Source organism: Peromyscus californicus, unplaced genomic scaffold (assembly GCF_007827085.1).
Source record: "Peromyscus californicus insignis strain IS unplaced genomic scaffold, ASM782708v3 Scaffold_3__1_contigs__length_106647218, whole genome shotgun sequence".
In the NCBI taxonomy this organism is placed as follows: domain Eukaryota; kingdom Metazoa; phylum Chordata; class Mammalia; order Rodentia; family Cricetidae; genus Peromyscus; species Peromyscus californicus.
The window spans coordinates 13,246,551-13,273,150 of record NW_026294551.1 but is presented as its reverse complement, the minus strand read 5'-3'; the positions used below and the strand labels follow the sequence as shown (position 1 = coordinate 13,273,150).

At 43.9% G+C, this 26,600-nt stretch overlaps 1 protein-coding gene across 2 annotated transcripts in view; it reads left to right on the top strand.

Annotated features, from left to right (window-relative positions):
* Positions 1–3,927: 3,927 nt before the first annotated feature.
* Gna13 (G protein subunit alpha 13) overlaps positions 3,928–26,600 on the top strand; it is a 63,900-nt gene continuing 41,227 nt past the window's right edge. The window contains exons 1-2 of one of the 2 annotated variants that reach the window (XM_052756781.1): positions 3,928–4,385; positions 6,610–6,836. In XM_052756781.1, coding sequence (XP_052612741.1) covers positions 4,103–4,385; positions 6,610–6,836 — 510 coding nt within the window. In that variant the 5' untranslated portion in view covers positions 3,928–4,102. The remainder of the gene's footprint in view (positions 4,386–6,609; positions 6,837–26,600) is intronic. The other variant, XM_052756780.1, reaches the window with a different exon arrangement.

Below are 26,600 nucleotides of genomic sequence, written 5' to 3'. Positions count from 1 at the left end.
ACTGATGGTGAGATGGCAGAGTTACGCAAGGCGAATGCTGGATATGTCATTGTCCCCATTTGAAAATTAACTCAAGGTTTAACTACCAAGTGATGTGACTGATTTTTAAATAAACACTTCTAAATGGGTGTTGCCCCACCCTGACTAGTAAGTAGTCACCTTGGCAAGCAAAGCATTTATTTAAATTATATTTCCCATCATTCAAATGAAAGACCTTTTTTTTTTTTAAACTCCTCTTTGGAACTGGTCCTGGAGCCTCTGGCACATTCTTTTGAATATGTCTGAGGGTGACACATTTTTGTCCTTTGTGGATAATCCTGATTTTTGTAAACAGGCCAAAGTTATTTGGCACAAAGACTGGTAAATAAGCTAAGTAATACCGTTTTTTAAAAATTAAAAATAAACCAGGACTACAAAACAGAAGTCTTTCAGCTCCAAAGAAGGACTACAAATCGATTTCAAGGATGACAGCAGATTGGGAAGGGCTCCTTCCTCCATTTTGCCACTAAACTTTGACCTTCCAGAAATTGCTGGAAGGAATTCCACTGCAATTGCTCCCAAGTGTTCCTATCATTGTAACCCAGTTGGGGCGGGGGGGCAGGGCAGGCCTAAACCACTCTTTTGCATACGGATTAACTGGCTGGCCATGATAAGGACCTTTCCAACAAATTAACATTTGGACCTGTTAGAAACAGCATCCAGCAGGTTCAGTTCTAACAGGTAGACTCTGCCCTCCCTGAGAAGTTAGGCTATTTTATTTTTCTCTAAGAAAATATCATAACTGAACATATCACCAATGCCATGACAGTGTAAGTGGAGGCAGTTGCTAGAGTAGACGGGTGCGGGTGCCCCTGTTGTAAATCACTTAAACTGTATTAGTTTAAACACAATGGCACTTCCATTCACGATAGGTTGCACACCGTAGCATTTTCATTCATTAGATGCTACTCAACGGCCCTTTCATTCATTCCATTCACTAACGTGGCACTTTCATAACTTCAATGTCAAATGATGCCAAATATCATTTATGTAAAAGAGCTCTTTCTTAATTTGCTTTCCCCCCCTCTTCTGTAGTAAGTAAGGTTCTCCTAACATACAAAGCCATCATTTGTCCGTTTTCACATATGCAATTCAGCAGTGGGGACATTCACAGTGTTGTCACTATTATCTGGCTTCCAAACACGTTCATCACCCTTAAAGGAAACAATTTATTCAGCACTCCCTCCCCTTTCTCCCCTGCCTCTCAACCCCTGGCAGCTACTACTAGGCTGTTTCCATAGGTTTACCTAGTCTGGACATTTCACAGAAATCAAACCATAAACTATGTGCCTCCCACGCTAAGGTTAATGTTTTCATAACTGATCCTTGTGACACGTATCAGTGTTGTTCCCGCACCATGCCACCCCCAACACACACCATGTGTATTAATCGTGTATACGAGCACACGTATATGCATGTGAATGTACCTTATTCACTGAGGCAGGTTCTCTTCGCTTGGACCCAGAGCTTGCTGATTTGGCTAATCCAGCTAGCCCGATTGCTCTGGAATCCTGTCTGTCTTCCAAGCCACCATGCCCACCTGGCATTTTCATGGGCTCTGAGTGATTGGAACTACAGTTCTCAGGCTTGTACAACAGGCACTTTAAACACCAAGCTGTCTTCCGGCCCTTTCAATCAGTACTTTTACGCTTCTTATCACTGCACAATCTATTGCTTGGATGAATCACATTGTGTTTATCCATTCATTCACCAATGGGCATTTGGGTCGTTTTCAGTTTTATTCATTTATTTTGTTGTTATTTTTAACAGCGCTGCTATGAACATGGGTGTCCAAGTTGTCGACTGAGCTGTGTTCTAGTTCTCTGGGATGTGTACCTAGGAGTGGAACTGCTGGGTCACGTGGCAAGTCTATGTTTAACTTTTGAAGAACCACTACACGGACTCACTTTTATGTTTATGATTTACAAAGTGTCTTGATTACGGGTTCCGAGCAGTAGCTAAACCCCAGGTGAGGCTTTAAACGTTTCTTTTCAGAAACCCCCGATTAGAGCAGCCAGGCTCAACCCAAGTCAAATTTGTTCCAAGACATGGTTCCACTCAGGACTTTGAACAGCCTCTCTGCTGTACTACATGTCCCAACAAGAACCGGCCAGGCAGGAATCCTGCCTCCTAGGCATCCTTGCTTTTCCATTATGGTGTGCGCACCTCATGAAAATGAAGACGGTTAATCCAATGGATGTATTTCCTGCCTCAGTTTTTTGCTAAAGAGTTCATATTAGAACCTGGAGGTAACTTAGTGGCTTTGTACTACCTGCCTGTCTTAGGTGGAAGCTAATTTCTCCCCTGGTTCTAGAACAGGGTGTCCCTAACAGTGGTCAAGGCCATAGAGATCACCCATTCCTGGCAGGTTTTTGTCTCACGTTAGGCCTGACCCTAGGAATTCATGGATGCTGGATGTGAACTGAGCCCACTCTGCAGACGGTCAGCTCTGTGGGCTCAGGTCCACTCTATAGTTTTGGTGGGCGTAATAGGAGGTAATTCCACTACAGGTACTGTTTACCATAGCCAGTGTATTGAGTCATGGGCTTCTCAGTCACCAATCCAAATGACAGTAACTGACTGACTTAGTGCTGGTTTTGAAATTTAAATGTGTGCACAGGCCTCTCACAGTGCTGACCTCTTAGCCCTGGCTCCCTAACACACAGGAAGTTCTCAAGTTGCTCGAGCGAGCCCCAAACCAGGAGCAAAGCACTGAGACAAAACCAGACAGGCACCAACCGCCTTTCCCTTTTGAAACTGACAAAGAATGAAGAAGTTGGCTTCTGAGGTCCTTGCTACACAGTCACTCAGGCAGCCCAGCTGTCATTTGTCACGTGGGTCTTCAGGAGTCTTTTCAGGTGTCCTGGCCTGATCTGCTGTTATGACAGAAAAAAAAAAAAAAAGAGTCCCTTGCCAGTCATATCCTCTGTAATCTGGCAGGAAACCTAAAATGTGCCTGCTGGAGTCCTAGGCTGTTCGCTTATCTGCTTCCTTGGGAAGAATGTGCATCACAGTGTCCGGTTTAGGGGGATTTTCACCATGACCTCACCCTCTCCATCATTCACTGACCTCAGAGGGCATTACCCAAGTCATAAATGGAGCTCGGGTGGGATCCATATTAGTGAGCCAGCCACCAGCGACCTTCCTAGCATATCTCACACGAGCTGCAACTCTCCTCAAACCTGGGCAGGTATCAAAAGTGCCCTGAACTGCTAGAGAGGGGGTGTTGGTCTCTAAGACATTTGATATCTAGCTATCCTTCTAGACTTAGGATGGTAGAGTGGTAAGGGAGTCGCTTCTAATTAAATGCGTGAGCTTGGATTAAAGCGCTTGCCTGGAATCCCAGCAGCAGAGAGGGAGGATTGCCACAAGTTGAAGCCAGCCTTTGTTATAGGGTGAGATCTTGTCTCAAGAGTTAAAAAAAAAAAATAATAGGCAAAATGTAACGAAGGAAGAGCAGGAGGAGAAGGCACTGAGGAACCTTCCAGGCTTGCGCTGGTCGGTGCGGTAATGTCCCAGCCAATGGTCCCCAAATAGGGCGCCTAGAGGTGACAACAGGCGGCGGGCAGTGGGAACTGTTGAGTGAAGGAGCCGGTAAAGAGAACGGTGTCGGGATGGGGTTACTCGCCTCCGGGATCCGGGAAGCCGTCGTACTAAAGGGAAACAGAAACTCTGGATCCGCAAGCGCGCGCCCAGCCCGGCCCACGTGACCCCGGGCTCCGCCGCTCTCTCTCGCGCGCTCCCGGCCGCAGCCTCCCCAGCGCGGCGTGCCTGCGTGCGCGCCCCCGGCGGGCAGCGGGCGCGCGCATGCCCAGAGGGCCGCCGCCCCTCCCTGGGCCCGCCCTCCTTCCCTCCCTCCCTCCCTCCCTCCCACCCACCCTCCCCCGGCCAGCGCGGCCCGCCCTGGCGAGTCAGTCGTCGGGTTCCCTCCCTCCCTCCCCGGGCGTGCTCGGGCCGCCGCTGCGCTCCCCGCCCTCCAGCCGCCTTGCCGGAGCCACTCGCTGCCGGAGGAGGAGGTGGAGGAGCCGCAGGGGCCCGCCGAGGCGGCGGCGGCGGCGGCAAGATGGCGGACTTCCTGCCGTCGCGCTCCGTGCTGTCCGTGTGCTTCCCGGGCTGCGTGTTGACGAACGGCGAGGCCGAGCAGCAGCGCAAGTCCAAGGAGATCGACAAATGCCTGTCGCGGGAGAAGACCTACGTGAAGCGGCTGGTGAAGATCTTGCTGCTGGGTGCGGGCGAGAGCGGCAAGTCCACCTTCCTGAAGCAGATGCGGATCATCCACGGCCAGGACTTCGACCAGCGCGCGCGCGAGGAGTTCCGCCCCACCATCTATAGCAACGTGATCAAAGGTGCGGAGCGCGGCCGGGGGGCCCGGGGGACCCGGGGGACCCCAGGGGAGCGGAGCCGGGCACCGCCCTCCCCCGCCGGTCCCAAGTCTGAGGAGACCGGACCGGACCAGATCGGACGGGCGAGCGAGCGAGCGGGTGGGCGCGCCTCGGGCACCGTCCTGTGCGCCGCTGTGCCCTGGTCCCTGAGATCCGGGACGCCCCGCTGTCCCCCGTGCTACCCCAGTGAGGGTCACGGTCGGCCCCGTACCCGCCGCTGGCCTCGCCCCCTCCGAGAGGGAAGTGCGGCGAGCAGGGTGACTCCGGGCAGCAGGGCGACAGACAAGACCACCCATCAGCAGCCCCAGGTCCTTCCCGCATCTTCCTGTCCCTAGTGGGTGACCCTAGTAACCGGGTCGGATGCCCTTCCAGCTCTTGCCTTCCCAGGCCACCTCTTGAGTTAAGCAAGTTCTGGAACCGTCGCAATGAGGAAACTTTTTTTTTTTGCCCTGAGACTCTTGTCAAGGGCATAGAGTGACAGCCTCTGAGGCCTTTGGGGGCAAGAGTATGAAACTCAAGGGTGTCGCGTTTACTGAACTGGCATCAGGAAAGCCTATTTTAAAAAATACTAACGCCAGTGGTTTTATCGCCTCGGTGCTACAGGATGTTTGTAATCACAGTTCAACATGTTGCACACTTTCTTTTTTTTGTTTAATAACTCGAGACAGGAGGGAAAAAAAGGCATCATTTCTAATACTTAAATGAATGTATGTTTAACTACCAAGACTCTGGCTTAAAAGTCACAGGAGACCGTGCAGAAGTTAGTGATAGTGAGTACGTGTTGGGTTGGATCATGGACTTTACAAAATCTGTTTGACAGTATTTTAAAATTAAAATATTGTTCCTCAGTGAAAAACACATGAAGTCTTTTTTCTTAGCATTTAAAGAAGTTGTGGAGGTGGCTTTTGTCATTTAAAATGTCACCTTTCGTATTTTTTCTTTAGTGTCAAGTGTCTTCTACATAAAAGACATTGTCAGAATTGAGGCACAGTGCCCGATGTTTTGAGTGATTAAGGAGTCACCCCGTTTTATCTGGGACTTTAAGATTGTAGGTCTTTTCAGGTTGTTATGTGGCTTTTTTTTTTAAGTGGGTTTTGTTGTTGTTCAGGAAGTACATAAAACAAACCCCTTCATGGCTCCCCCCTCCTCCTCTTTCAGGATTTCAAATGGGAAAAACTGGAGAGGGGTGCATTGTAGGGCAGTGAGGGGAGAAGGCTAGGCCAAGAGCTCACAGTCCGTGGCTCTTAGCCTTGTACCTCTGCAGTTAAACTGTAAAAGATGGTTGTATTTGGTCTGCCTTAATGTTTATCACAAAACTAATTAAGGTCTCTTCGAAGGCTGTAAACTGTACCTTGCTAGTCCATAATTGAAGGTACCTTTGTATCCTGATGCAGTTGAACTTAAAGAATTATGTTAATGAATAGACTCAAGTATTCACTGAAGGTAAACACTGGTTTTTGATATACACTGGGCCTGCGAATTGCTTTGAGCATTATTGTGTGATCAAGTCTAACTAGGCGTCTTCTTTTCTTGAATCGGTGTGGCCCGAAAATTGAAAGCAAAACAGTTTTTTCACGTATCTAAAGAAATGACTTCCTAATACAGACGAGTAACAGTTTAGTGGCAGTGTCGAGTTTGAACTGCCCTGTGTCAGCGGGAGCCTCTGGGTATCGTTTGCTCTTGTCCTCCTCTTAGGTAACTAACTGTAAAGCCAGCGGGTGGCTGCACTGATTTGTGCCATGGGCCCGGGAAGCTTTGAGTCCAAGTGTGTCTTCCTGAAGACAGTGTGGGTAGGAGCTGAAGGACTCTGAACACAGCGAATGCATGTGCCAGGCTGTCCTCAGCCTGGACTTCAGGCCGGGCAGGATAATTTCTTTTTTCCGTCTCTGGTTTTGACCGACTTCCACTCCAGAAATGATTTTATGAATCGCAGCGTATTAAAACCCTTCCGAGAGAGTGATTTTTGTTACTGATATTTACTTTCCAAGTTTTTAAAACCGAACAATCGTTTTTTTAAACCTCTGAGAAGATAATGGTTCTGTTTTGATTTTTGTCTCCATTTTGGAAGTAGGGGTTCTGTAATAGCTAAAAAAATTAAGGAACCAATACTGAATGACACTGGGGTGAAAGATTCTGATGGTATATTAATGACTCTTCCTCACATTTTTTTTTTTCTTTTTCAACAAAGGTATGAGAGTACTGGTAGATGCCCGAGAGAAGCTTCATATTCCCTGGGGAGATAACAAAAACCAGCTCCATGGAGACAAGCTGATGGCATTTGATACCCGGGCCCCCATGGCTGCCCAGGGGATGGTGGAAACTCGAGTATTTTTGCAGTATCTTCCTGCTATAAAAGCGTTGTGGGACGACAGCGGTATACAGAATGCCTACGACCGGCGCCGGGAATTCCAACTGGTAAGACATTCATTTGCTTCTCTAAAATGTTGTTTATTTTCGTTTGTTTGTTGTGTTTTTATTTATGTGGGGGGGCATGTGCATGCTATAACACATCTGTGGATGTCAGAGGACAGTCTGAGGGGGTTGGCTCTCCTCTAGCGTGTAGGTTATGTAGGTTATGGGCATAAAACGCAGGTCTTCAGGCTTGGTGGCAAGGGCCTTTACCTCCTGAGCCACCCTAGCTCCGAAGGGCACTTTTGTTAAATGACTTTTTGTAATGTCTGGTCTAGCACACTCTTACAGACTTCCACAGTGTAATCTATTAGTTCAGAAACGTAGCCTCAGATCCTTGGTTTGCTGTGTGTGTGTGCTTTTTACTAACCAAGATTAAAAAACAAGGTCAACTCTATCATAGATTTATGAAGCTAGTTTGCTGGTTAGAAAGGAAGGTCGTGATGACTTTCTGATGGCCTTTCTCTTTTTAGTGTAAGACTCCAGTGAGTCTGGCGGTTCACATGTGCCAGTTAGCCTTTGAGGCACTTATTTTATGACAGAGATGAGTTTGATAGAGAGAGATTGGAGCCTTTTTTTTCTCCTTGCTCTGTAGACCAGGCTGGCCTTAAACTTACAGTGACCCTCATTTCTCTGCCTCCTAAGTGCTAGGATTACAGGCATGAGTCCCCATGCCCAGCCGAGAGACTAAACTCTTTAGCAGTAAATACTCTATAAAATATTTTATAAGAAACAAAATACTATTTTTGTGTTCTTGTTTCATATGGGAAATCATTTCATTTGTTTTTCCTCCTTTATCTTAAAACAGATTATAAAATACTTCATAGCTTTTATGCACTACGAAGGGTAGGAAAGAAGGACCCAAGGATAAAGATACAACATGAGGGGGGCTTGGTGGCTCATGCCTGTACTCTTAGCTCCTTGTAAACCAGCAGCAGAAGAATCACAAGTCCCAGGCCAGCCTGGGTGACACAGCAAGGCTCTAACTTAAAAAACAAAGATACAAAACCAAGAATTGAGACAGAATTTTTAACCTAATGTTTTGTAATTTAATTGTGATCACTTTGATTGCGTTTGGTTTTGTTTGCCAAATTCCAGAAAGGGTCCATCAGCAGTGGCAATGTAGCCAGTGTGCAGTTTAGAGATAGTTCAGATCTGAAGTGCTTCCCTGGAATAGAATTAAAGTGACAGTTGAGAGTAAGACTGCTTAGGAAATTGTTTGATGATGTCACTAACGTCCAAGTGATCCCCATGGGTGTGGTATACAAGGATGTACAGCCACCAGTCTTCCTGGTACAGTCTGTGGTCAGTAACAGTCTAGACTGTTCTAGAAAAGTTACCAGGAAGGTTTATGATACTTTTTACAAAACCCATGTCTTACGTCCTTAGTATATCCTATGCCATATGCTGGCTAGTACAGTTCTTTCATGTATGCATCGTTTCAAATTCTTGTATTGAGCATCTGAGTTTAACTTGATACATGACATTCATGGAGTCACCAGATTTCTGCTTAGCTTTGACGTTTGGTCCCTGTTGTGATTGTGCTTTCTGCAGACTTGCTCGAGCTCCACATACCCCTTCTCATTGCTGTCTTCTGCCACCCTCCTGTTCAGGGCAGCTTATTCTCCTTCCTAGTTAATTTTCTCAGTAGACACGCTTTCCACTGTTTTCTCAGATGTTTATCTCCCCAAGGCCAGCGAAAAAACAACCCACTACATAGTCAGCAATCAGTACACCCTGAGTGAATAAATGAACAACAGTGTGTCTGAAAGTTCCCTGTGGAAGGAAACTTCTCCATTTGTCCTAGGCCTGTCTAGGACGCCACCGACAGATTTTGAGTCCGGACTTTCACATCTTCCTCTCGTATCGGGGTCTGTGTCATTGTTAAGAAGGGTGCATGTATATATTTTGTTTAACCAAGAGCAAACAGGATGAAGACCTGTGTATTCTTGATTGAGCCAGCTAGTGTTTCAGCAGAAGAATGCTGTCAATGACAGGGAAAGGTGCGTTCCAGAAACAACTCTTTTTTTCTGATTAAAAGTAGAGAAAAGAGAATAAAGTGAGATCTACTAGTAAACTAGAGGCAAGGATTTCTCTACCCTGAGTATACGTATTTCCAGCACTGGCAGTAGTATCTGGCCCATGGTAGGGTCTTGGTTATTGTATTTTTGAATGGGCTGTGGTGTTTGGCACTGAGAAAGCACACCGCTTATTTAAACTCTGCCCCAGCCACTGTCAGCGCCTTACCCCCACACAGCAGATCCCAGGTGCCGTCTTTTCTCTTCTGTGACTTTTGATGCACTTGACTCCTTCTTTCTTTCTGCATTGTTCGGTGTTCCCCTTAGACTCCAGAAGAAATCTTGTTGGAACAGCCTGAGTTACTCAGAGAGACCTGCTAGTTTCCTCTGGCTTTACTTCTTGTTGTGGGGAAAGGCTCCAGCTAGCTTACCCATGATTTCAACGGTATAATTGATAGGCAGCTGGACATACCCTATAACCTCTTAATTCCCATGTGTCCTGATTTTCCACTTCCCTAGCTCTCTTTATTTTGTTTTGTTTTGTTTTTTTGGTTTTTCGAGACAGGGTTTCTCTGTGTAGCTTTGCGCCTTTCCTGGAACTCACTTGGTAGTCCAGGCTGGCCTCGAACTCACAGAGATCCGCCTGGCTCTGCCTCCCGAGTGCTGGGATTAAAGGCGTGCGCCACCACCGCCCGGCTCCTAGCTCTCTTTATATAATTTTTCTGCCAGGGTTTTTCCTTCATTTGGAGCTAATGGTATAATCAGATTTTAAATGTTTTTTAATTAACTAAAAAAACATTATTTTATGTGTATTTTGCCTGCATATATGCTTAGTGCCTGTGGAGGTCAGAGGATATTGGATTTCCTAGAACTGGAGTTATGGATGAAAGTTTTTAATTTCAAGCAGTGGTTGATAATATTAGACTTCTTACTGCAAATTAAAATGAGAAAAATCACTGACATTTTTAGAGACGCTTTCATATCTTACATTTTGTCTGAAACGAGTGAGTGCCTCTTGATTTTCAGACAAGGGGTAAGAGTAGCGATGTTGTAATTTTGGGTGCTAATATGATTTTTCTTAAAATTCTCATATCAAACATTTCCTTTTCTGGTTAGTTTCCATTGTTGGTTAAATAAATAGCTTATGTGGAAAAGAAACATCTCAGCATCATATTGTCCAAATATCAGGTGCCTGTCCAGTTGTAAGCTAGCATGTTGAGGGTGATTTGTTGGAAGAAGTGGTCTCTTTTTAGCTACTTACACTTTACCTTGGCTGTCAGTTCCTGGTCACCTACCACTGTGCTTGTGACAGATCTTGTCCTTTGAAAAACTTGTAAGATGACAGTGACTAGGGCATCTGGTAATGTGGATGGCTGCCTAGGTGAGGTTGGCTGGGTGGAGGACTGGCTGGATGGGATACAGCTGGCAATACAGACTGACAACATGCCCGGGAGTCACCGCCTACTAGTCTCTCAGTTCAGTTTACAGTTACAGTTAAGCAGTATAAGCAAGACTGGCCACAGAGGACAGGACAGGGTGTGTGACAGCGGGAGGAACAGGGGACAGCTTCCTAGTTTCTGTAAACAGTTTAACTTGGTCAGCATTAGTACAGCTTCCTGTATGGCCAGTCTGCCTTTGCAGCTCTTGAAATCAAAACTATTCTTGTTCATCATTCATTGTCCCTTCAGTGCGACTTGAGTTTTTCTGCTCAGCTAGGATAGTTTGTGCTTGATGGTAGCTTCACTTCTCTAAGCTGATACGGGTATTGGTGGAGACAGATTCTCCTGCAACCTATGTAGCAAAGTAACTATTTTGCTTCATGAGTGGTCTGTAAAAAGGAGCTGAGGCCGGGCGGTGGTGGCGCACGCCTTTAATCCCAGCACTCGGGAGGCAGAGTCAGGCGGATCTCTGTGAGTTCAAGGCCAGCCTGGGCTACCAAGTGAGTTCCAGGAAAGGCGCAAAGCTACACAGAGAAACCCTGTCTCGAAAAACCAAAAAAAAAAAAAAAAAAAAAAAAAAAAAGGAGCTGAGTGTCAACTAAGTAAAACTAGGAACTTCAGTTTTGAATGGTAAAGTTTTTTGTTTGCACTGCAGCCCATATTGGAAATAGAATACCATTTGAGTCTTTTGATGATTCGTTAACACAAATTTGGGTTTGCTTTAAAAGGTGATTGAGGCCAGGCTGAAGCAGGAGGATCTTGAATTGGAAACCAGCTTGGCTGCGTAGAAGTTCAAGGGTTGTATTTGAGACTCTGGACAGAGTCAGGGGAAGAGAGCCAGAGACCCCAGGGGGGATGCCTGAGTACTTAACACTTTAAAGGGGAGTACAGTGCTTTCAATATCACCTCTGACAGAAAACAGTTACTGGGAAGTGATTGATTGGTGCTGCTGCTAATGTGTTTATTAAATAGGAAAGCAATGGAGCAATAAAGTAGTCTCACTATGACTAGGTTAGTTATAATTGGGTTTTAGTTTCAGAATTCTACTTCGTGTGTGGATCTAATCCAGGACAAAAGTTTATCAGCTCACTTTAAAGAAAACAACAGCCCAAGCACTTCCTGCATGGACTGTTCCCATTCTCCCTTTACACATAGGCTGCAGCTTAAACAAGTTGGGGGTGTCTGTTATTTTTCTAGAGTTAATAGTGCTGATAACTATAGTCCCCGTTTAGTACCTTAATGTTTGGGACAATTGCTTGGTATTTTTCCAATCACTGTTGCATATATTATCCCCTGATTTCTCAGCAGCAAACAGTGACAAGCTACTTGCTGTTGTCCTCAGCTCATAGATGGAAAAAGAATGAGGCCTGGGCACAGGCTCCTTGATACTTCGGTTCCCAGACCTAGTAAATGATAGTAGACTGCAGAGTGGGAGTCCTGTCTGCTCGCCCCTGGCCCGTCACTCCTTGCCCTGCCACTGAACCCTTCTGCAAGCATTCAAGCATTATGTCCCTGGAACAATCGTCTTTCCTCTCGTTTCCAGCCTTTTTAGATTCCCTTTTCCCCAAATAACCAGCATACTTCTGTTGAGTTCTAGTGCATTGCTTTGAGTGTGTGGAAGGTTTTGTTAATGTTTGGCATTGCAGTGATCTTCACATGTCCTTTTTTGCACTCTGAGTGTTCATAATGTTCTGTTTATTCTTTTTTCTTTGTCAACTAACTTACAGCTAGGATAGAAGTACTCTTACCTGACGTAGATAGCAAGCTTGCCTACTTTGAGTGGTTCATTGGGTGCATAGTTTATCTTGGCAGGCTCAGCTTGAGACTTCCCTTCCTCAAAGCTCACTGTGGCAGGAATCCTCATCCAAGGTGCTATCTTTTCTGGAAATGTCACTGAAGATTACCTACTGCCTGTCTTGTGTCTGTTTTCCAGATTTGCTTTTGCTTTGGAGAGAGGAATATCAGAATGGGATATTTCCTCCTGACATGCTTCTCATGTAGAGACATTATGTGCCCATACTGTGTGTGTATGAGCATCCCAGATTGCTACTTGTTACAAATTTGTGTATCAGTCTGAAATGACCTAATTTTAAAAATTGTATTTCTCTTTATCTACAGTCACTTTTATTTCCTTTTTTGAACATACTTCATTCTTAGTTCTGGCCAGTGGTACCTTTTAACTCTGTCTATATTATGAGCTTATCTTTTTTACAAGATACTGCTTTTTAAAAGAACTTGTTACAGCCACAGGAGCAGAGCTGTATTAGAGTGGGCTGATAGAGATCAAGGAAATAGTTTTGAGAACTGGACTTTAGTGGACTTGGCTAAAATTGGTGCTATATCATAGTGACGGTAGTTAATTTTTCACAGTTAATTGCTCTTCTTTTGAAAGACTGCATCCAAATTTTGGTTTGTTTGTTTGGGGTTCCCTGTGATCCTTTTGCTCAGACTCCTGAGTGCAGAGAGTACAGGCTTACTGTACCATGCCCAATTCAAGATTTTAAAATCAGTGCAGTGGGTGAACTTTTTCATCCTTATTGTGTCTGTGATGGACATAGATCCCTTGGGTAGAATTTCTTTGTTGTTTTATTTTGCTTTGTGGTCCAAGTAGTCAGGCCTGTGTACTTGGTTATGCTTTTCTTTCCCATACCTGTTAAAAAGTTAACCTCTTTCAAAGAATGAGACATTTTTACATAGGCTTTAATGTGATCCCTTACTTTTTGAGGTGGTTGCTGGCTGGTGGACTAAAAATAGAGCAAGGTAGCTAGTCAACCGGAGTCTTCCCTGGCTGTCAGTCTAGGTGTGAGCTAGGACAAGTCCCTCAGCCTCTCTCAATTGGTTTCAGTGACTATAAAATACAGATGACTATGGGATCTATTGAGGATTACATGGGATGATCCATATGAGACATTAGCGTGATGCCTGGCGTTTTCAGCAATATTATTAATATTCCTTATATGCCATGTGCACATAAGTAGCTGTCGAAAGAAGTACTGTAAGCTTTGATTTTGGTTTTACTCTTCTGAACTTAATTGCTAATATAACAGTCCTGAATTCTGAATGAAGTAGAATGTCTGACTTACATTCTTGGTACACAGTGTAATTTCCAAGAGGATCACATGTCCAGAGGAACTGAAGTGCTCTTTGGTACATTGGCTCTTGCTGCCTTTTAATAGCACTTTGCTTCATTTTCAGATAAAATATTTATGTGTGCCTGTGTGAGTTTATGTACAAATTGTATGTACAACATACACATAGGTATCCACAGATATCAGAAGAGGACATTGTAACTCAAGTTACAGGCAGTTGTGAACTGCCATTGGGTACATATTTGTGAATGGTTTTAAAAATAAATTCTTTAATCCTAAAGAACCAAATGTAATTCAGGTTGAATATCCCTTGTCTGAAATCCTTGGGATCAGACATGTTTGGTGTTTCAGATTTTCCGTCTTTTCAAATATTTGCATACATACAGTAAGGGATGAAACCCAAGCCTACATATGAACGTCACCTATACTTCATACACACTTTGTGTGCATATATAGTGAAGGTAACTGTATAGTTTTTCAGTGTGCCTGTGTTTTGACTGAGGCTTGTCACATGATGCCAGGCATGGAATTTTCCACTTGTGCCATCATGTCAGTGCTTTAAAAGTTTGTGTTTGGAAGGTTTCACATTTTAGATACTCAACCAGTATTGAAAATAAAGATGACTTAAATAATAAAGCATTGTATAGATATTCGGTGGACTGACACACCATGATCCCATTTTCACAGTGGCATTTCTAGCCAGAGTTATGTAGTTTGGAAACCGTGTTCCTGAAAGCTTTAGCTGTATAGGGAGAAGGGCTCAAATCCCTGTTCCCTGCTGGAAGTATGCCGAGGTAGTCTTCGGCACAGGTGCGGGTGGCCATCCCACTGGATGCTTTCTCTCTCTTCCCCTTTGTCCCTGTCCCCTCTCTATGGCCCGTGTCCACACACACAGAGTGTACCCTTCCTGCCATGCCATTTCCCTGCCTGTGACTTGGCAGAGGTCCTCTGAGTTCCCAGGTTACAGAGGGTAATTAGCCTTCATTTCCAAGACTAAAAAAAAAATTCCTTGCATCCTTAATTTTTTAGTACTCAGTGTTAAAAATAGTTTTATGTTGCTTTTTGTGAGATAAACTTAGCATTTTGTACAAAAATAACTAAAAAAAACCCAATTAGTTTAATTGAGAATTTCTACTTTGTCTTGATAAAGAAAAACAGATTTCACATTTGTTCTCCCTAAAGAAAAAGAAACAGCTATTGACTGTAGCATTTAAAAACAGTATTAATAGCTGGCCTGTGTTGGTGCACACCTTTGATCCCAGTACTCAGAAGGCAGAGGCAGGTGGATCTTTGAGTTCAAGGCCAGCCTGGTCTACAGAGTGAGTTCTGGCACAGCCAGGGCTATGAAGAAAAACCTTCTTTAAAAAAATGAAATAAAACCCAACAACAACAAGAACAACAAAAAACCCCAACAGTACTAATAAACAAAACTCATCCTGTCTTTACATCCCCAAAGGCCTTTGGGTTCTTTGAACCAGAGCAATTATATTTAGTTTGTAATTATATTTAGTTAGAGCATTTCTTTTTTAAGAAGAAAAAGAGCTGAAATGAATAAGTAGAGTAGGGGACTTTTGTTTTTTAACACCCTGGGTACCGTTTTCTGGTCTTTGAATAACTTTTTTTTTCAAGACAGGCTTTCTCCATGTAGTTTTGGTGCCTTCCTGTATCTCGCTCTGTAGCCCAGATTGGCCTCGAACTCACAGAGATCCGCCTGCCTTTGCCTCCCGAGTGCTAGGATTAAAGGTGTGCGCCACCACTGCCTGGCTGAATAACTTAAAAAACAACAACAACAACAACAAAAAAGTGTGTATGAGTGTCTTGCCTGCATGTATGTTGGTGCCCACTTATATGCAGTGTACATGAAGGCCATAATAGGGTGTCAGATCTGGGATACAAGTTCTGGATAGTTATTCGTCACCATGTAGGTGCTGAGAATTGAACCTAGGAGAGCAGAGAGTGCTTTTAACCACTAAGCTATCTTTCCCAAGTAACTCCAATTTTTCTTCTGTGAATTCCTTCCGTCTCTACCTCCCTGCTCTCTTTGTTTTCACGTAGGACCTTGAACTGTGTAGCCAAGGATGTTCTTGAACTAATCTTCCTGACTCTATGTCTCAAGTGATGGAAATATAGACATGCACCACCACACCTAATATTTATTCATTCATATGAGGGGTTTACCTGCATGTATGTCTTTGTAGCACATGCTTGCCTGGTGCCCTTGGAGGCTAGAAAAGGGTATTGGATCTCCTAAAACTGGAGTTACAGGTGGTTGTGAGCCAACTTGTGTTGATGGGAATCAAACTTGGGTCTTTCGGAAGAGCAGCCAATGTTCCTGATTGCTGAGCCGTCTCTCCAGCCCTCACCTGTCTGTCTGTCTGTCTGTCTTATCTACCTACCTCCATCCATCCATCCATCCATCCATCCATCCATCCATCCATCCATCCATCCATCTGTCGTGGTACTAAGGCTTGAACCTAAGCATTGAGCACAGTGGACAAAGTGCTCTACCCCGAACTACATGCCCGGTGCTTTTTTGTTTGTTTGTTCTGCTTTTTGAGAGAAGGTCTGACTCTGGCTCAGCCTGGCCTAGAACTTGTAAACCTCCCTCAGCCACTGTGCCTGGCTCCCAAGTGCTTTTTATTCTACTTGGAGACAGAACCTCACTACATTTCCTTTGGAGACAGGGTCTTCCTCTGTAGTACAGACTCGACTGGAGCTTGCTGTGTAGCCCAGGTTTGCCTTAGCTTCACAGCTATCCTCCTACCTCAGTCTCCCCTATGTTGGATTACAGGTGCAGGTCGCCACACGTGGACTTAAATTGTTTCTAAGTTTGGACAGTCTTGAACTTAGAATCCTCCTGCGTCAGTGTCCAGGAACTGGACCTGCAGGTGTGCTCTCCCAACTTACAAGTGTTTTTGTGTTAAGTAGGGTAGAAATTATGCAGAGAATCTGTCATCTTCTATTATCATGTGATTTTTTTTGCTTAGCCGTCAGACTGAAGGATGTGTAGTTTGTTGTCCATTCGCTGTTAAGTAAAAGATTTGTGGACGTTACTAGTGACAGCAGCTGCCCACGTTTTCCACATTGCTGGGGGTGGTTTGCTTGTGATTCCCCTGCTAACTGCTATAGTAGATCTGATGAGTGAGGTCATGGGCATGGGCGGACTTCAGATAAAAAACATGGGCATGGTGCTTTCCACATTTCATTTTTTTATTGATTTTGATAAACCCAAGTAATTAAATTCTATATAAAGGTGTAAGATACTAGTTATCCTAATAAAAATGTTGAAAGATGGGTGTTTGCCTGGTATATGGAAGGCCCTGAGTTCAAAGCCACATACTTACGCAAGTCTGAAGTGGATGATGGGATTTAGCCTATTCAGTTAGAACTCTTGCTACACAAATGACTTGCTACCTTTAACTATTGCTAATTTGCCATGTTCACAGTAAAACTCTTTATTTCTTTTGGCTTTAACTTTAATATATGATAATCTGATTTAAAAGTTTTATTTTATAGCAATTAAATTTTTATAGGAATATGTTTATGTCTGATTTTTTTATGTGTGTTGTGTGTGCACAGGTATTATGATACGGAGTTAGTACTTTTAATTGTCTGGTTTCATTATAGTCTTTTTTTCCCTCTCCTCAGATGTGGAAAATAAAAAGCAAATGTGAAAAAACGATGAGGAGAGGAAAGCCCTGGGTAACAGGAAGGCAGGGTGCAGGTTCCTAACAGTTCTGTGGGCACACCTGGCAGCCATGCAGTCACGTGCCGTTGCACACTCATTGATGGGGCAGGTATCAGTCACATGCCATTGCACACCCATTGTTGAGGCAGGTATCTTTTTGCAGACTTGTTTGCCTGGGAACCAAATAGAAACAATCTCTGTGTTGGTCGCAGATGTTAATTGGAGTTAACTATGGTAAATAAGTGGGCCTATATAATTATACATATGATCGGTGCTCCAAATGAAATGATTCAGAAGAATCAAGACACCAAGAATTTGGTTCAAGGAGGTGACATTTATTTAAGACATGCTGGATGAGAAAGTGTCAGCCAGGCAGGGGGGAGGGGGAAGAGTTCACCAGGCAGAAGGAGCCCATGTGTGAAGCTGGAAAAGCTTGTTGCTTATCAGAAAACTTGTTCAATGTTGTTGAGGGCAGAGCAGGCAGGGGGCCTGACCAGATGGAGGAGGCTGGTTGCAGCTGGCTGCTATCCGGCTTGTAGTCCATACTGAGGAGTTGGGGGTTTCTGAATGCGGTGGGAAGCCACCAGAGGACTTCGGGCAAGACTCGGAGGCTGTTGTCTGGAGAGCCTTGCTACTGGGTCTGTCCTGAGTGCAGCAGTCTGGCTGGGAGAGCTGCAGGAGGAGCAGGCCTCCAGGTGGGTGAGACACTGCGGGCTTTGACCCTGGAGTCTGGATCCAGGTTAGAGTTTGGGGCTGGAGGAGAAGTGTGTGAGCTCTTGGTTTGCATTGTACGTGATTTCTCGGAGTATAAGGTATACAAACAGAAGGCTGCTCATGGAAGAGTCTTAAGGAACCTTGGCATCTTTGGAGACTGTTCAGAGGCAGAAATCACCATGAAAAGGAGAAGTGCCCTGGAATGTACTGGCGCAGCACTTGGGAGATCGAGGCAGGAGGATTGCTTGTTTGAAGTCACCTAGTTACATAGTAAGACCGTGTCTGAAAACAAGCTAAATACATTTTTTTAAGAGAAGAAATGCTGCAGGAACGTGGTAAAGTGCCGTAAGACAGAACAGTGCCACGTGTCAGCAAGGAGCTGGCAGCAGGAATGTTCAGGCTGGCAGGTGACATGGGGAGGGAGAGGCCGGACTGGAAGTGCCTGAGGAGGGAAGAGCAGCGGTGAGGAAGTGGAGAAGACTCACTGAAGTCAGCCCGACTTCTCATTTCCCTTCGGCAGCACTTTCAACCGCCTGCCTTAGCAGATGTGGTTTTCAGACCTTTTTAAAGTTCAGACACATTGGATTTGTAGTAACCAATACCTTTGCATTGCACTTAGGAGTTAAAAATGAGTTAATAGGCTAGATAAGGGCTGTGGGTCTAGCTTAGTTGGTAAAGGGCTTGCCTAGTATGCTCACAGCCCAGGCTTTGACTGCTAGCACCACATCAACTGGGCCTGGTAATATAATACCTGTAATCTTAGCACTTATGAGTAGTGGCAGGAGGATCAGTTCTCATCCTCAGAGATGTAACCACAAGTTCAAGGCCAGCTTGGGACACATGAGAGAACAAGGTCTCAAAATCATTTTTATGCTAAATAAACACAGAGGAGTTTCTCTCTCTTTTTTTTTTTCAGCTGTCCCTTCATGTCCTCAGGGGTCTGGTAACCCCCTGGGATAGCATAATCTTAATGTGCAGTCTCTGGTATAAAATGGTGTAATATTTGCATCTAACCTAAGTACAACCTGCCACGTGCTTTAGGTTACCTCTGGCAGACTAATAACGCCTCATACAGTGGCATGCTATGTAAGTAGCTATTGTGCGCTATTGTTTCAGAAATAATGACAAGAAGAAAAGAGTATGTGTTCAGTGCACATGCAGTTCTTGCTTTGCTGTGTAGTCTAGGCTGACCTCTAATGTGTAGTCCTCTGTGTGCCACCGTGCATGGCTCCAGATGGAAACTTCGTTCCTGGTATTTTCAGACTGAGGTTGGTTGGAGCTGGAGATGTGGAACCTGTGAATACCGACTGTACTTGAGTGTTTTACATGTGATCACTTCCATTTAGAGAGGTGAGGGCAGTAATGTGCTCAGTATGTATGTACCTGATGCCCTTCAGTTCTTCGTCAAGCTTGCATTGAGTACTTGCTGTACGAGCATGCTGCGGGCCCAGAGGAGACCCTCGGAGCTCCAGTGGATTGATGGTTTGCCGTCGCGGTAGTTCTCCGTCCTAGCGGAGAACAGGTAGTGGCTCTTGGCAGGGTTTGTGCTCTTCTTCTCTGCACCGTCAGCAGCTGCTCTTTAGCTTAGAAAGGACGGACCTCAGAGAAAGCAGGGAGTTGTTCATGATTCAAACCCAAGGCTGTTGGGCTCCACAGCCCATGTCTGCCTGGTACTCAGGCCCATGCTTTTCTGCCCCTCATGCTAACAGAATTAGCCAGATCGTGACTTGGAGACAGGAACTGATATGACCAGATACATTTTGAGCTAATTTGCACATTCGGCAGTATTTGAAATATTTTCAGATGGCCTTGCTTTGCTGTCTGATAGGATTCAGGGATGAGACAAATGACTGACTGGGTGGAACTTCGCTGTTGGCAAGAGAGCTTAGGAATATGGAGTCAACACTAAACTAGGAGTGAAGCCATTTGGATTTGCCCGTCACCTGCTTCTCATTTATTAGTTAATGTTAATTATCCTGCAGTGTTTGAGTTTGGGGGTTTGTAGTATATCATCGAAGAGCCAAACTTTCATCTGCTGTGCACCCGTAGGGCCTGGGGGGTCAGGAAGCCTCTGACCACACTCCCCCATGGGAGATTGAACGAGGGGAGGAATTTGTCCCCCCTTTCGCTCCTTTCTTCCTGCTTGCCCTCAGTGGAGGTCATTGGTTTTTGGAAAATGAGGAAGAAGAAAAAAGAAAGGTAAAACCAATGCACTACTGAAGATTTCTAGTTGTGGCAAAGCGTGATTTTCTTTTTCTTTTTACTCTGTGTGTGTGTGCATGTGAGTGTGTGTGTGTGTGTGTGTGTGTGTGTGTGTGTGTGTTAGAGAGCATATACACAAATATACACAAACGTGTGTTTGTGAAAAAGGTGTGTGAGCGTTTGTGGGGAGGGGCACGTGTTGTGTTGGAGGTCAGAGGACAACTTGTGGAGTTGATTCTGTCCTCCCGTGTGGGCGCAGGGGTTGAGCTCTGCTTCCAGGCTGTCACACACAAGTGCTTTTACCCCTGCCCTTCTTTGCTTGTCTACTGCTGTGATAAAATACTGATCGAGAGCTGCTTGGGGGAAGAAAGGGTTTATTTTAGTATGCAGGTTTTAGCCCATTACTGAGGGAAGCCAGGGCAGGAACCTGGAGGCAGGAGCTGAAGGCAACAGGCCATGGAGGAACGCTCCTATACTGGCTTGCTCTCTGGTTTGCTCAGTTCGCTCTTCTTCACTCGGGACCACCTTTCCTGGGGTGGCTCTGCCTAGAGTGGCCTGGGCCCTCCTAGGTTAATCAAGAAATGGTTCTACACACTTGTTTACAGGCCATCTGAAGACAGTGACTCCTCAGGTCAGGTTCCTTCTTCCCAGGTGGCTCCAGCCTGGGCCAAGTTGACAAAACAAAACACTAACCAACACACTCACTGAACTGTCCTATCAGACCTTCGATATTCTTTAGATGATTTTGAGATTGTGTATGATTGGCTCTTTTTAAATTGAAACATTTTTCAAGGCTCAGAACTTTAACCTTTATTGTATTAAATGTATTATGAGCAAACTGAAGAGTAGGAACATTGTTAGCTTCTTGGAGGGAATGACTTCAATTGTATTTTAAGGTTTATTTATTATTTTCTTATTTGTGTGTGACTGAATGTACACGTGGTATATCGTGTGTGTACAGGTGCCCAAGGAGGCCAGAACAGGATGTGAGATCCCCTGGAAATGTCATCACAGGCAGTGGTGAGCTGCCCAGTGTGACATTCTAAGCCATATATGTTTTCTGGGGGTAAAAAAATCCCACAGTGATGCTCTGTACCATCTGAGACATCTTTGTTGACATTTTGGTTATCCTCCTCCGGTATTTGAATACATGCTGAGTATTGAGATAAACTCCTTTGTACTCTCTGTCCAGCTTCATGTCCGGCTCCTTTATGGTTGCAACATCAACATTTCCTGAAGGTGACTTTTCTCAGTACCAGCAGATTCCTTAGAAATGGGTGTGCACTTTTTACTTGAGCGCTCCCGCTTTCTTAGGAAGCAGAAGTAGTGGTTCTAAAGAGTACCCTCTGGGATAAACCTGCCGTATTGCTGCCCTGTGGGTCAGAGCTGCCCCACTGCTGCAGTGGGGAAGTCCTCCCATGTGAAGTGTGCTTTACTTTCACGAGCTACTGACAGAACCATCGAGCCTTGATAGGATGCACATTTACAAATGCTTAGTAGGGACGCATGGATCTCTGTTCCTCCAGGATAAAGCTTTTTCATAAAATAAGTTACTTGTTTTATGACTTCTGTAGTAGGAGAATTACTTTTAGTAGGTATGCTACATGATTAGGATTACTAGGGGCCTGGAGAGATGGCTCAGAGGTTGAGCATTGACTGCTCTTCCAGAGGTCCTGAGTTCAATTCCCAGCACCCACATGGTGGCTCACTACCATCTGTAATGAGATCTGGCACCCTCTCCTGTATACATAATAAATAAAAAAAAAAAAAAAAGGATTACTAGCCACAAATTATTCTGGTGATAAATCTAAAACACTTGACATAAAGAAGCCTTTACTGGCTGCGAGTTGTGGCAGTAGGGCGGCAGCCTGCATAATGAAGTGGAGGACCTGGTTCTTTCCCAGGTGTCTCTTCTTTTACACTGGGAGCCTGTTTGTTATTACAGTGTGCTGGGGAGAAGAAATGGCTGGAACTTTGGTCTAAGTAAGCCAAAGATAGGATTCCTGAGGAAATTTTTACTTTGATTATCATAAACTATCTTAGATTGGTGTAGAAAGATTTATTTTGAAAAAATAATTTTCAAATACTGAGAGTTAATATAACTGACTAATTTTGGCTCTTAGGATCGTTAAGTGTGACATGGAAAATACTAGTAAGAAATTTGAAGTTTCGTTAGCTTACAGTGTAGCTGGTTTTGATGTATTGACAGAACAAAGGAAAAATGGCAGTTTCTTTTGCTATCAGTAAATATTGTTATGCTTCTATGAACCAAACCAAAAAATGATGTGAGGTGCTTTATATATGCATTTTTTACAAAGATGACAGTACTGCCCTTTTTGAAATGTAGTGTATGTACAACATCAAATACGTTTTCCCCAGAGAAAAATGAAAGAAAAAAAAAAGTCAAAGATAAGAATCAATAAAAGAAATCCCTTGAAGCCAGGCAAGCCGAGCTGTTAGACGGGCAGAGATGAGACAGAGGCTGGGTTCAGTGTGTGCCGCCTTCCCACCTGTCTCTTTTTTGAGTAGGAGCTTGATCTGTAGCCCAGGCTATACTCGCTCTGTAGCCCAGACTGGCCTTCAACCTAGAACCCTCCAGTCTCACCTCTCCAGCCTTCTAAGAAGCTGCAATTACAGGCCTATTCCAGTAGGCCCTGCAAAGTGAAAATTGATTGATTGATTGATTGATTGATTGATTACAGACCTATACTGCCATACCCCACAAAGTGAATATTGATAACGAATGGATTTTTCTTTTGAATTTTGATATTTTTGAATAACTTTATTTTATTTTTTTTAAAGACTTATTTATTTATTATGTATACAGCATGTATGACTGCAGGCCAGAAGAGGGCACCAGATCTCGTTACAGATGGTTGTGAGCCACCATGTGGTTGCTGGGAATTGAACTCGGGACCTCTGGAAGAGCTGTCAGTGCTCTTAACCTCTGAGCCATCTCTCCAGCCCGAATAACTTTATTTTTAACAAAAGACTATTTTAGGTGATAGCAGTAACAACTGAAAGAGGCTCAGTAAATAAAAATGTGACCCTTTAAAAATCTCTTTAATATTTTTCAAAGCAAACTTATTTTCCCACTTAGAAACATACTAATTGCTCTGCATTTAAGTTTTTCACATTTTATGAGATTAAGCAATGATGGTTCATCTGAGTAGGAAGCATTTTATTTGCCCAGTGCTAGGGATCAGGTTTGCCACGGAGCTGAGTCCTAGTGTACAAACAAGCAGATTTCAGTTTGTCTTCCCTGATCATAGTCTATAAAAATAGTTCAGGATGGTGAAGTTACGACATACACAATACATACCACCTACAATTTGACATTTGTCTAAAGTCCTTGTGTGAGCATTTAGGATGTCTGCTTGTGGCAAGAGCCTTCCAAAATTCCATATGATCTGTGGCTCCTAATCTCTACAGATGGAGACCTGGGCTAGGCCCCACCCTGCTTGGCTGTTGGTTAGAAGACAAGTATTCAGAAACCTAAATCTACTTAGAGAAAAAAGCAGTTCTGAAGCTTCGCCGTCATCCAGTCCCTTCAGTCCTGTTTGAGGGCCAGTGAGCTGGCTCAGAGGGCAAAGGACATGCTTGCTGCCAAGTCTGACAGCATGACTTTAGTCCGGGGACTCATGGTGTGGAAGGAGTTGTTCTCTGACCTCCATATATGTGCTACAACTTGTGCATGTGCACACGCATGCACTCACACACGTGAATAAATGTGATTTTAAAATTCGACTTGTATATCCTCTTTTTCAGGCCTTATCACTTTTCTCGCATCCCTCTTTGATTGGCGGTAACATGTAATGATTGCCCTCACACTGAAGGGCTTTGAGTTTTGTTTTCATGTCATCTTGATACTGTAACGTTCTGTAGTGCTTTTCATGATATCCAGACATGCTGAAAAAATAAATGGACTTTATGCCTTGAAAGAACTTAGCCATATTCACTTAAGTTCATCTCTTGTTTTTCTGTTGTTTGTGCTTACATCCTTATAAGCAGATAGGACTTACTAAGCTATATGTACTCTAATCATTCCTCTAAAAACCATCATTCCATATGTTACACTCTCAGTGACTGATGGAAACAGGATGTCGGAAAGGGGAAGTTACAATACAAAGTGTCCAGCAGATGTTGCCGTAGCTGTTACTATGTACAAGATAACAATCCTGTTCTGCAATACAGAGAGCAAGAGTTTGAGTGTAGCTAGGTGTTTCTGTCCAAGGCCATATGTCAGAGTAAGGGGCTTTGAGAGGCACAAGTCCTCAGTGCAAACAGCAGAAGGGTGTGATTCCTGAGGGCAGGGGCAGCTGGGAGGAACCGTAGTCAGTGGAAAAAAGAGTGAAAATGAGTATATCTTAAATTCATGTTTCTTCAGTACTGATCTTACTGGGAAAAAACCCAAGAATTTGAATTCTTGCCCCTAAAATAGTTTTCTTTCAATTTCTATCCCCTGGATTAGTCTTGATAAACCATATAACTTCTGTCCTTCAGACTTTTCAAAATCTGTAAAATGGGCAAGACTAGCTGTTCTGTAGACTGTTCAACTTGGATTCTCATTGTCTCTGCCTATGAAAAGTAAGGTCCTCAGATGAAGACTGGAAGGAGTTGTGTCAGGCACTGGGGTTGGGTACAGGAGGAAGGAAGGTGCTCAGCTCTTGCAAAAGCCCAGGAAGGTGCCTTTGTTTTGAAGTCAAGCTTTTTTTTTTTTTTGATGTCGACAAGGTTTTGGTTTATATAGTTACTGAACCCATAGATCCTCCTAGTTCAGACTTTGGAGATTACAGGTATGGCTCACCACAGCTGCCTGGTAGATTTTAACCAAGCAACACAAGTAGATTGGATCTGTGATCCTTCATTATTCCCAGAGTTTTCTCTAAAATCCTTACCTTACGATCCCAATCAGATGAGCTTCCCAATATGAAGCCCATGTCTAACCCTGTCCTCTAGCTCTCCATTCATTTTTTATTCATTCATTCCTTCTTTCATTGTAGACTAGGCTGTCCCTAAACTCAAATGGAGTCTTTGTGACATTTGTGTGTGAACGTACATGTGTGGTTTATGTGAATTGTGAAGAATATGCAGTGTTGCTTAAAACCTACTCTTGCAGTAAAAAGTAAATTTCTAACCCAGTTTCTTAGTAGCTTGGCATTTTCAATCACACTATTTTTTATTATTTAATTTTATGTATATGTGTATTTTGCCTGCTTGTATGCCTGAATATCACATGTGTGCCTGTTGTACTTGGAGACTGAAAGGGCTTTAGATCCCTTGGGACTAGAATTACAGATGGTTGTTAACTGCCACGTGGATGCTAGGAATTGAACCTGGGTGTTCTGGAAGATAGTGCTCTTAACCCCTGAACCCTCTTTCTAACCTTTACCAGGCTTTTAAAAAGTTAATTTTGTATAATCACAAACAATGAAGTTACTTTTAAAATGCATATTGAGATATGAAGTGATGCCAAGGAAGACTGCATCAGAATCTCTTCTCTTGCAACTTGCTAAGATTTTGGCATGACAGGTTTTAGTAGACCTGAGAATCTGTGATATTTTAGTAAGCATATCCAACAGTTCTGGTCTGTACCAGTTAAGAACCATTGATCTAAGCTGGTAGTTTATGAGGTGTGTAATACTTTGGAGGCTGAGGCAGAAGGATCACTTAAATGCCTGGGCAACATAGCATGACTCACCTCAAAACAAATGTAAGTGTTTAACATGCTACCACACACCTTTAATCCTAGCATTTCTGAGGCAGAGGCAAGCAGGTCTCTGCGAGTTTGAAGCCAGCCTAATCTACATAGTGAGTTCTGGGACAGTCAGGGTTACAATATGGACACACCGTGTCTCAAAATAAACTAAAATTTCTAGAACACATTTCCTAAAGGACAAGATAATATAGTTGAGACTTCTCGTGCCAAGACATAAGATGAAGAGCATTACTGTACAACTCATACATAAGTATTATAAGAGAATACAAGTTTCGGGCTGGAGAGATGGCTCAGAGGTTAAGAGCACTGACTGCTCTTCCAGAGGTCCTGAGTTCAATTCCCAGCAACCACATGGTGGCTCACAACCATCTGTAATGGGACCTGGTGCCCTCTTCTGGCCTGTAGTCATACATGCTGTATACATAATAAATAAATAAATCTTAAAAAAAAAAAAAGAGAGAGAGAGAGAATACAAGTTTCTACAAACCTTTTTAGCAGTACAATTCCAAATGCAATAAAATTATGTATAGCTTTTTGTTAAGAGGCTTTACTGGCCAGAAGAATTAGGTTATTTTGCCTATTCAGGTTCAATGCTTACTATTACCTTCAAAATTCGTTGTAAATATTCGCCCATTAATGATGATGTGAAAAAACATTTTACACACCTGATCCTTGAAAATGTCTTTGGTTAGGGATGTAGCTCAGTGGTAGAGTATTTACCTAGCATTGGTGAGGGCCCAGGCTCCATCCGTAGAGCAGCAAAATGCGGATAGACATTGCCACATGAGCGTGTGAGCTCATTGAGTGCACTTATTCTTCAGAAAAAGTCTAGGTTTTCCCACTGTGCTTCTTAGCATGCTGTTGTCTCACACTGACCATTTCTGCTGGAAGGCTGGGAGAA